The sequence below is a fragment of the Gekko japonicus genome, unplaced genomic scaffold, assembly GCF_001447785.1.
Source record: "Gekko japonicus isolate JY-2015 unplaced genomic scaffold, Gekko_japonicus_V1.1 scaffold1472, whole genome shotgun sequence".
Lineage (NCBI taxonomy): Eukaryota > Metazoa > Chordata > Lepidosauria > Squamata > Gekkonidae > Gekko > Gekko japonicus.
In genome coordinates, this window is record NW_015160255.1 from 137,806 (window position 1) to 149,206 (window position 11,401).

General features: G+C 42.2%; 1 protein-coding gene across 1 annotated transcript in view; it reads left to right on the top strand.

Moving 5' to 3' along the window:
* Positions 1–11,401, top strand: part of LOC107113149 (A disintegrin and metalloproteinase with thrombospondin motifs 9-like) — a gene marked incomplete at its 5' end in the record, with an annotated part of 147,551 nt that overhangs the window by 135,615 nt on the left and 535 nt on the right. Inside the window, 5 exon segments of the mRNA XM_015414419.1 lie at positions 1,424–1,518; positions 1,621–1,754; positions 2,875–2,966; positions 6,518–6,622; positions 8,355–8,449. Coding sequence (XP_015269905.1) covers positions 1,424–1,518; positions 1,621–1,754; positions 2,875–2,966; positions 6,518–6,622; positions 8,355–8,444 — 516 coding nt within the window.

Here is an 11,401-nt window from a genome sequence, read left to right on the forward strand (position 1 = left end):
TGAAATCTTGAGGTCCTGATTGTGGGGCATCAAAAAGTTCTGAGGACAATGATGAGAATGGTAATCTATCTGGAACATGTTAGTACACAGTCATGCACAAGGCACTTATGTTCTGTTTCTGCAATAGGGATTCCCCATCTCCCACCCTTCCCTCCTACTTAGATTTCCTTACAGTCCCTAGTCACAGATGCACTTTCATGCTCAGCAGACCTTTGCTGACTGCAGAACTGAGGGGGCATTTTGTTAAAACTTCATTGTTGGATCATTTGCTGTTGTGAGTCTTTGGCAACAGAGACTATAGGTGTCAAATTCATTTGTTACAAGGGCCAGATCTGACATATATGTCACTTTGTTGGGCCGGGCCATGTGTGCCATAAAATGTAATGCCAGGTACCGGAGATATAAACTTCATAAAGGACACAGGCAAACCCATGTAACGATATTATTTTTTACTCAAAATATGAACAAAAGCAATTGATTCCTAGCAGTGAAAGCAATCAATTTACTGGGGAACCCACAAAAGCCCCAATAAATGTATGTAATTATAAGCAAAATTAGATTTTTCCCCCAAGGGATACCATAAAAGGGGGAGCCCCTTATATTTCCATATGTACCAGTTGCTTGTGGGCCAGGTAAGAGCCCTGGACAGGCCAGTTCTGGCCCCCGGGCCTTATATCTGAAACCCCTGCAATAGACCATCTCATGTTATTTCACAATCAATGGACTGTGATCATGCCTATCCTGATCAAATATCAGCTTCCTGTTGAATACTGGGCAATGTCTTTTCTTTCAGTAGGTACCAATCCAATAATAATTCAAATCTGTTGCCAAATTTTTGGCAATAATGACTTCTTTTATTCACTATTAAGATGGGTTTTAATTCATTAATACTTCCTGTGAAAATAGCATTTGAGTGTTGAAATGCTTTATTATGTTATGTATTTTATTATGTTTTGGTGTACTGATTCTCATGCTTAAGACCTCTGGTCAAAACAGCTTTTTTAAAAAAGGAAAGGAAGGTCTGATTACTTTACAGATTGCTTTTCTGCAATGCCTCTCAGCTGTGTATTTCCACAAGAAATGGAAAGTTCTTGCTGTAAAGTGTTGCAGTTTTGTTTGCAGTGGATGGAAGCAAGGGTCTGCTCTTGGTCAATAAGATGTCTGATTTCCAGAAGAAGAATTTCTAGAGAAGAACCCACACTCTTTTTAGTGTCATTTATTAATACTTAGTGTTTTAATTAGGGGCATGCACCTTGAAACTCATTTGTGGTGCCATGATTTTTGTTTTGTTTTGTTTTAAGAATCTAAATGACAGGTAATTTGGTAGTGCTGTGATGTCTGCCTGCTTGGCATGTTCCATCTTTTGCTTTTCTAATCCCGCATTCAGTGGCTAGAGATGAAATTGTGGCCTTGTTTCCCCTAGATATATTGTTCTGGCATGGAATCTGACAGACCAAAAGAATATGTGACTCTTGTAAACGGTGAAGCAGACAATTTCTCTGAAGTCTATAGCTACAGGTAAGAACCATCAGCTGTCCCCTATTTTACAAGACTTTGTTTTCTGTCCCTGGTGTTTTATTTCCTGTCATGAGTAGAAAAAGGGTCTTTCTTTTGATGCAGATTACATAACCCGACCGAATGTCCACATAACGGGAGCAGAAGAGAAGACTGCCAGTGTAGGAAAGACTACACAGCAGCTGGGTTTTCTGCCTTCAGCAGAGTAAGGCTGGACCTGAATGCTATGCAAATAATAAGTGAGTAACAACAGGGATGTATCAGTTTCTCTTTTTTGCTGTTGTCACCGTCCCATTATTTATTTAAAACGAAGTAATTCTAGCAAGCCATGTCCCCGCAGTGCCTGGGTTAAAATTTTATATTACACTGCCCTGCACTTGAGAAGTAGTGTCATTTAAAATCACAATAATGAGTACTTTTTTATTCCGTTCGGGCAAAGGGGGAAAGGTCTTCCTGTTGCTCTGACTTCTTTCGCCCTACTGCACATTCAGCTGGTTGTGTCTCTGGGGAGAGGTTCATTCCTCCCCCCACCCAGCATTCAAATCATGTTGCTGTGTAAATTCTGCTTCATATTTGACTCCATTTTGTACAAAGGCAGGATACATTCCCAGAGCTCCTTTCAGATTCAAGACCCACTGGAATGAATGGAGGGCAGGCTGAAGCAGTCTGTGGCAGATTTCACCCTTTAGCAACAATGTCATGGCTTCTTCTTTTTTTTTAATTTCATCCTGAGCTAGGCCTACAGACAGTCCCTGTGGAAAAAGTTCCTGAAGGGTGGAAATGAGTTTTGAATAAGGCCAGAGGGGAGGTATTTTCCTAGCCTGCAGTTCTTTAAACACTGCTAGGACCAAAGTCAACGTCTCGCTACTGCCATTCTCAAAACCAAATTTTAGGGAAAGCCTTTCTTAATGTCACTCTGCTTTTACGGTCCCTCCCAAGACAATCCCAAAATGTCAAACACGATGCAAAACATAAGGCAAAGGGAGGAAAAAATAAGAAGCAGACCGAGGGTAGGGGAAATATCAGTCGCGTCTGTGATCCCGAGCATATTTCCTCAGTGTGAAATTATAATTAAAAGATTGGTGCCCCTGCCTCTTTAGAATGCCTCTATTCTTAGGGATGAAAGGTCCCCCACAGAATCGTTACTTTAATAAGCCTACGTGTTTACATTTCTTGCCAAGTGGCACATGTAATTGACAACATCATTATTCAGTGCGGATCCCACTGGATTCACAAGATTAATGCATGAAGGCAGGTGCACTGTACTTAATAATGATCAAATGTTTGGGTTCTCTTTTTTCCTTTCTCCACTGCTCCATTCCCTCTGCCTCTTTGCTTTTCACCAAATATTTTTCACAGCAACCGATTTACAGTTTGCACAGACACTTGATGGACGACCTGTGCCTTTCGCCACTGCTGGGGATTGCTACAGTGCAGCCAAGTGCCCACAGGTACCTTGACAATAACGCTGCAAGGGACAAAGCCATGCACACAAACATCTCACTTGGTGTTGTTGCCTTTTGTTAGACACCTGTCAAAATGGGGCTAACAGTCTGGCAAGTACTTGGAAGGGAGGCCTCCAAGGAATACTAGGGCTGGGACACTGAGGCAGGCAATAGTCAATCACCTCTCTGAAACGTCTGAGCCCCACTAGGGGTCGCCAGAGGTCAACCAGGACTTCCAAGCACACCCTCACAAATACTAAAAAAAAAAAAAGATAGAAAATGGGGATAACAGTGTCCAGTAGCTGGAGAGACTTGTAACATGCCGTACATTCCTTAACTAAGATGAGGTGTTGTTTTGTTAGTATAAATGCAGGTTGTGCACATTGTAGATAAGTAAAGCTGAACTTGCCGATCCAAGCTGAGACTGAGAGGGAATGAGTACAAAAAGTAATTGAGTCATTTCCTGCAGATGGCATTGGATCTGCAGTGGTCATGTTACACAACCGTATTATTCCCGTGATAACTTGAAGTGGATAATATGAACCCTGTGGTTATGATAATTACCCTTCAGTTTACAATATGAAAAGCTTTAACGGTATTCCTCAGTACAGTCTTTTAAGATATTGTACTGTGAAGGGATTGTTTGCTCAGGATCAGAGCCAATGAGACCAACTCAGGCAGTGGATTTGGGACACAGCATCGTCCTGTCTATCTTTACCAGCCTCCCATCCCACCCACCCATCTTCTCCATGACTGCCACTCTTGTTGCTCCCCAGGCCTCTTTTAAAACCATGTGGCAAGCCACACATACCGTGTAAGGTTTCCTACACTTTCACAAAATAACTTCCTCTCATAAGAATGTGCTGATCATTTTGTTTTCCCTAGCTGTGGGAAAACAAAAATGGTAGCCAAACTCTCACAAGTAGAGATGCCGAACACCTGCCAGTTTGGCCCACGCTGTGTTCGCTGGTTGCAAACAGGGAACTGATTTTTCAGTGATCAGTTCAACTGTTTGTTGACCCATTCTTGGCTGTTTGTCATATTGCTTTACTATATTCCTTCATAAACGTGCAGTACCACACAATTGGTGCTTTTTTTGTGTGTATGTGCTCTCTCATACAGCCCTGTTGGGTTCTTCTGCCTGCCCACCCCCATCCTTGCTGCACAACTTCTTCACTAAGCCGGCTATTGTTTAAATAGAAAATTAAATCAGTCACAAATCAGTCATAAATAAACGCTGTGTGTTAATGAAATCCTGTTCTTCAGTATTTGTTTACATAGTCCCTAGCAGTGTGAGTGACTATTGGGTTGAATTGGCAGTGTCTGTGTGCACGCGTAGTTCTGCAAAAACCTGATACACACCTGTTCAGCTGCCTTTGTGGTCATTTGGCACAAACCGGAGAAGTTGGGTGATTTGGTCACATCTGACTGATGCCTTTGAACACACAAGTTCAATTGTCAAACATGCTTGTGGTGAAATTTGCAGCACCCCTGCTCTACTGAGTTTGGGAAAACATATAGGGCATTTATTTATTTATTTATTTATTAAATTGGATTTGCTAGGCCGCCCTTCCCTACAAGTAGGGCTCAGGGTGGCTTCCAACAAGCCTCCTGGGGGCGGGGTTATGAGGGATGGGAAGAATATATGAGAGTGCCAGATGTCATACTGTCCCATTGCTATCCTCAACCGAAGGCCTGGCAGAACGTCTGCTGGATTATGTTTAAAGTAAACTGAGGGATTAGTTACTCTGACTTCCAGACAGAGAGAGCAGCAGAGGGAGTGAAGCAAGGCTGTGGCAGTGGGGGCTGGCCTCAAGCAGACTATGGGTTGAATTGGTCCTTCCCAGGGTCATCCAGCAATATCCTTTTGGCTCTGCTCCCATAAAGGAACCTCTAAAACCTCTTCACATAAGTGAACCGCTGTCCATAATAGGGATACCAGCCTCCACATTGGACTTGAGCTATAAATCCAAGGGATTCCCCGTCTCCAGACCACAGAAATCAATTCCCCTGAAGAGAGTGGAAGCTTTGGAAGGTGGACTCTGTGGTATTGTACTCCTCTGAGGTCCCTGTCCTCCCCAGACTCCACCCCCAAATCCCCAGAAGTTTCCCAACCTGTATCTGGTAACTGTACCCATCCATCCCCTGCCGGTGGCTGGGGGGACCTGGCAACCCTAGTCCATAAAGCTGTTAGATTTCAAAAACAATAGATTTAAAGATAACATGTCTCCTTGGACGCTTTAATAAGTCTGTCATTCTTCCTCTTCCCTAATTAATGCCTCTGTGTGCGTGGATCTTCAATGTCACTTGATTTACTAGTGTACGGATTGATACAGTTTAACCTACATACATTGGGACATGGTGACGGGAGCACCATGTGCCCCTTTTGTATCCACATACTTAGTATTCTGTTCTGTATATGATGGCTTGACTTGGGGTGGGATGGATGATGAGCATAATTCTAGCCTTCTTGAGGTTTTTGTATGCCTTGGCTATGTAATGTAAAGAATGCCTTTGCTATATAACTGGCAAAGAAAGGAGGAAAAGGCTGTTCTTTTTTACACTAGAGATAATAAGTGAACAAAGTGTCTTAATACACTGAGACTGCTGGGAATTAAAAATGTTCACCTTTACACTGGGTAAATTTAAAGATGAATTAAGGCTAGTAATGATGAACCTGAAAGACAGAAAAGTTTAGGGTTCTTTTTAGCAAGCAAGAGAGAGACCAAGATAAAGGTCACAAAAATTGTGGTTTGATTATTGCGATTGCCTGAATGTAGTTATTTGGGGCCTATCAAACCAGGATATGAAACCATAGTTTGAAGTTGGTTTATTAACTACAGTTGATCTTAATGGTGGTTTTGCATGATGAATGAATGAGGACATTCAGGCACCACCCTTGCATACTTCCAAGCTACAGAGATGCCTAGCCAGAGCAAAGAAAATGACCCCAACATTTGTGAAGGCAAATCAGGATTTGAGTAATTGTCTGTGAATCAAATTCTCGTTTCACAAATGAACCACAGTTGGAAATAAATCATGGTTTTGCATTACATCTGAACTGGATGTTTGTAGTATATTATAAAATTTAAAAAGTATATGAATGCCCACTCCCGGTTAAGAAGGCAACTGTTTCTTCAGTGATTCCAATATGGATACCAGCTATATATGACTTTCTCCAGCACCAGCAGAACATTAAAAAAACCCTGAACTTACTAGGCAAAGGGTAAGAATGCCCTCCACTGGCTATCTACAGCAAAGCAGCCTTTTGCCGGAAAGCGGCAAATGAGGAAAAAATGCTTAATCTCACTCCTGCTGTGATTTGTACAGTATGTGCTAATCGCTATGAGGGCTTGGAACAATTGAAAACATTGCCGGGGAGATCTTGTTAGAATAATGACACCATGGTTTGTTGGTACATGGGGGAGGGGAGTGTAGCAATAACACCGTTCGGAACTAGATTTACTCTTTTGTAACAAGAGCGCACTTTGTTAGCTAGCAGTCATTTCAAGAGGCATTCATGATCTAATCTGTGTCCTTTCCATTTCTTTATTTAGGGCCGCTTTAGCATCAACCTTTCTGGAACTGGCCTCTCCCTAACGCAAACTGCAAGATGGCTTTCCCAAGGGAATTATGCTGTTTCAGAAATTACAAAATCACCAGTAAGGGAAAGCGATTACATTCCATCCAAACACAATGTTTATAACTTGCCACGTCAAATTTCCACATTCCTCCTTGCATCTTATAAACAGTATTCTTCCAAGAATGGGGAGAGGCGGGGTCAGAACAGCCTCTTGAAGCTTGATGTAAGGCATCAGATCTGTGAAGCATGGTCTGTAATTGGTGGATTTGGAGCTGTGGATTGGAGTAAATTCAACTTGATCTGTATTATTGCAATTAATTAGTGGGTCTGCTTAACCGTGAAGCTAAAAACACTGAGCACAGTGGTGCAGACACTTCTTTAATTAGTTGTCTGAGTCCTCAGGAAATATGCAGTAGGGAGTCTGCTCTAGTAGTGCTATTGAGCATAATAAAGTAGTGAAGAGATTACCTTTTCTAGTGCCTTCTTATGCTTAAAAGCCTGGCTCCCCACCACCACTACCAACTCTCCGTGAATCCGGTCGCAATGTGTACTGGAAGCCTTTATTTAATGCACATCAATAATGCAATGCCCATTTTTCCATAGTACTTTTCAGCGTGCAGAAAGCTTTATAAATCTGGCTCCACTGGGCAGGAGTCAGCTAGGCCAAGGGACAATCACCTGACCCATACCATTTTGTGAATTTCACTAATAAGCAGGAAGCTGGGTCAGCCGGTCCCTCGTAATAGCTTGCTCAAGGGCTTCTTGTCTGACCAGGGATGCACTGCTTCACACTGACCCAGGTTCTCAGAGCCATTTGAAGTAGGTCAAAGATGAATGTGAGAATTGGGCTTAATAATGTCATAAATCCGACTTCTGTGCCACATGCTGGGCTCCAGACAGAATTCCAAGCATACACAGCAGCAGAAAATTAATGGTCCAGGGCCATGCGAGTGTTTGCTTAGCCATGAACAGTTGGAGCAAGAGTACAGTGGCTGTGCTGGAGCTACTCTCGAATGATCTCAGCTGTTAAAAGTGAAACAGAGAAGCCAAGGCAAGTGGGGAAAATATTAATAAATAAATAAATATTAGGCTTATCTCAGAAGGAGCAGTGCAGAAGGGAAGCCCCTCCAGTAAATCTGAAGCAGCCAAGAGCAGTGCTCAGCACAAAGACCAAGAAAGTCCCACCTGACCAAATTAAAACAAAAACAAAGAAGCAATCGATGTCGGACACCTGTTTTGTGTAGATCCCCTTTGAAGCACAGCTCTTGAAGTTTAGATATCGCAAGAGAGCTAGGATGTTCGTAAGAGGTGATCAGGGCATCACCGATCAATAGTGTCAAGCTCAAAAGGTTCATGCACCACAACTTGACAACACCAAATAGTAGAGGGGTGCCTTGCATTCCATCTGGTCCAGCTTTGATATATTTTCTTCCTTTTAAGCAATATCAGAATATTAAAAAAAACATACTAAGTCAGCATCGCTGTGAGACCCACAGGACGTACAGGTGCCTTTTGCTCTGATTCCAGCATAAATTAATATGGTTAATGATCTAAAGTTGGATATCAGTTGAAATATAGGAGAAATGTTCAGAATGTTTAATTTGTGCTCATTGTTTTAAAATGTTTTGGGGTCAATTTATGGGAAATGGCAGGAAAAAATCAACATCAGAAAACTGTCTTTTCTTGTTGCAAAAATATGTTAGAACGGCATATTTGTTCTGCTGTTATCCCATAAGTCCTTGGGGTCAAGAGTGGTAGCATTTCAAGGGATGTAGCTGCTTTCTGAGATACTCTTTATATTTTATCCTTAGGATGGTACCAAAGTAATAGGGAAATGTGGTGGTTACTGTGGAAAATGTACTCCATCATCTGGAACTGGCCTCGATGTCCAAGTGTTGTAGCAATGGTAAGTTCCCCTTCGTACAAATGTATTACCATGAAAGTACTGAATTTCAATATCAGTAGTAAAAATTTGATAACCCAGTTAGGAATGTGTTCACTTGGAGTGAAGTGTCATGTATTTCAGTGAAACTTAATTCCAAGAAAGAAGGATTTACATTCAAAAGTAGGAACATGCATTCAGATATAACTAATCAAAAATGAACTGGGAAAATGTTGTTAATTAAATTATTATAATTTATCTGAATTTCAAAAATTAAAAGCAGTCTGTGTGACTTTTGATCTGAGTTCTTGCCACCACTTGAGGTCTCTGTTCCTGCCTCCCATAGGTATTTTTGGCAGATATTAATATAGCATCGTAATTAATATGGTCAAGTGCTAGATGTAGGGATTCATTAAAGAAACCGGTTTATTAGGATTTAAATAACAGAAGAAATTTCAATTGAATAGATACTAAGCCAAGAAAAATAATATAATAAATGCAATTCTATTATAGCTTTTCTATTTCCATTAAATTTGAGTCCAGCTTATGCACCCGGTTTGGGTGCTCTGATAATCTTTCCAGCACATACATTCATCACAGCGTGTTTTCTCAGTCTTATCTTCAACTCTTTCTGTACCCACCTGCCTGTCAGATGTTAAAATGTCCATCAATCAAGGCATAGCTTCCCACCGGTAACAGGCAAGCCAAGCCTTGACCAATCATCTTTCAGTTCCAACCTCCTCCTCCTAAACATACTCTCTCAAGTGACTTTTTCATATTCCTTTTTCCTGTTTCTTGTTTAGCTGAAGCTCCTGTTTTGTCACAGTCTCAAATAGTGGTTGATATTTCCTTATTCTGGCATCTGGTCACAGACCAGGGAGGAAAAGTGGAGTCAGGCAACCTTTCCTTTATCTCTTTCAGAGCCTGCTAGGGCTGGGTTATGGCTGCCACTGTTGCTTCGAGGTCAGACTGAGAATGGCGGGCAATCATTTTCTCCCCCACCCCTTACTGTGTTGCCCTGAAATGGCTGTGGGACTGAAGCTTGTTCTGGGGCTGGGGCTGTTAGCTAGACCAGGCAGTGGAATGATGTGGGCTAGGAGGCACACCTGCTTCCACCAGTGCCACAGAACTTTTTCTGAAGCATCCAAGATGCTATGCCTCAGCATACCCTGGGAAACGTGGGCCCTGGTTGCCTGTCAGAAAAATCACCTTATCCTGCACTGACCCCCCTGCCAGTCTGTTACAATTAGGGTTGTATGTTATAATTAGGGATGTGCAGGGCTCTTTTTGTAGAAAAAGCCCAGCAGGAACTCATTAGCATAATAGGCCACACCCAACAGCAGGAACTTATTAGCATATTGGGCCACACCCCTGACTCATTAGCACATTAGGCCGCACCCCCATGTTACCAGAAGTGTGGTTATCCAGCCACACCCACCTTTTGCTTGTTATTCTGTTTACCTTGTTTGTTGTCAAAACCCAGGGCTTTTTTGTAGCAGGAACTCCTTTGCATGTTAGGCCACACACCCCTAATGTAGCTAATCCTAATGAGTTTCTGCTGTTGGGTGTGGCCTGTTATGTTAATGAGTTCCTGCTGGGCGTGGCCAGCTCGGGAGCCAGCCGGAACTCCGTTCCTGTGCGTTCCTGCCCAAAAATAGCCCTGCGGATGTGTATTAACGTTTGACTACTTTAATTTGCTTTTTTAAAAAAAAACTGTACTTATTTCTGTCCTTTCATTATTAGTGTATTTGTTTGCTCATTACTGGTTTCTCCTTCCACCCCCACCCCACTTGGTGTGCAGGCCAGGCTGCACATTGTGCTGGTAGCTGAGCTCCTATGGCTGGGTTTAATGGTTCCAGTTCTAACCCAGGTGACATAACTGGACCTTTGCACAGTGTGATAGTAACTGCCTGTAAAAGTGCAGTTGGCTCTGAGCTCAGGCTTTTGCCATCAGAAAACTGCTTTGCTATGAAGGAAGCGGGTGCAACCCCTACATTGTCCCATTTGTCATATACTGGATTTTTGATCCAGGTTTAATCAGGTCATTTCCATTGCTGTTTTACCAGTGCAGTTGCATCACTGAATTCCCATTATGCATTAGTTCCGGCATGCATGTCACTGGATGGAGATAGCCAAGTGCAAATCAGAAGAGAGCTGCATGATGAGATTGTGGCAGTTCTGGGTATGATGGGAATGCAAACAAATTCATGGGAATAACTGCCATCCCCTTGCACAGCTTTACTTCATATCGATGCAGCAGCATACAGAATCTGAGGGCACATGACATTATGAGGGCAAATGACATTCTTGGGAACATACTTGTTCCAACGGTAACCAAATGCCTGAGCAAACTCTGTAGGGTGACGGGGGAGGGGGCAGGTGTCCATTCCTCCATACGTGGGTTTCCAATGCAAGAATGGGCTGTCCTTGTTTATTTTTGCCAATGATTTTTGCGTAGCTTTCATTGCTAGAGTGGATACAGAGGAATGAGCGTTGGCAGGTGACAGTTTTCCCCGGGTGTTCTTTATTTCTTTCTTTATTTTTTTTAATTATTAGTTTATACATAGAAAGAGGGAGCGGGAAAATAAAAGATACAGAAATATATATTAAAAAGTCCAAATTCAGCATTCTGCATGCAAATCTTCTCATGAAAGCTTCACGGCTATTATTACCGCCATTCTTGTTGTTCTTCATTTAATCTTAGTTTCTCAGTACTTGTGTCTTAACCAGTCATAAAAGGCCCTCCATGATCCCATAAATTCTTCCATTTCTCCTTCTAATATATTTGTCAATCTGTCCATTTCCCCAGGTTTTCATGGCCTCAGCCCCCCGTGGCCACCATCCCCACCACCACCAGGCTTTTTTTTTTTTAAGGAATGTGACATAGTTCTATAGCATTATAACTATCTACCAGGCCCACTAAAATCCCGTCTTTCATTTTAAAACAATTAAGCAAGTCTCATTTCATTGTGAATA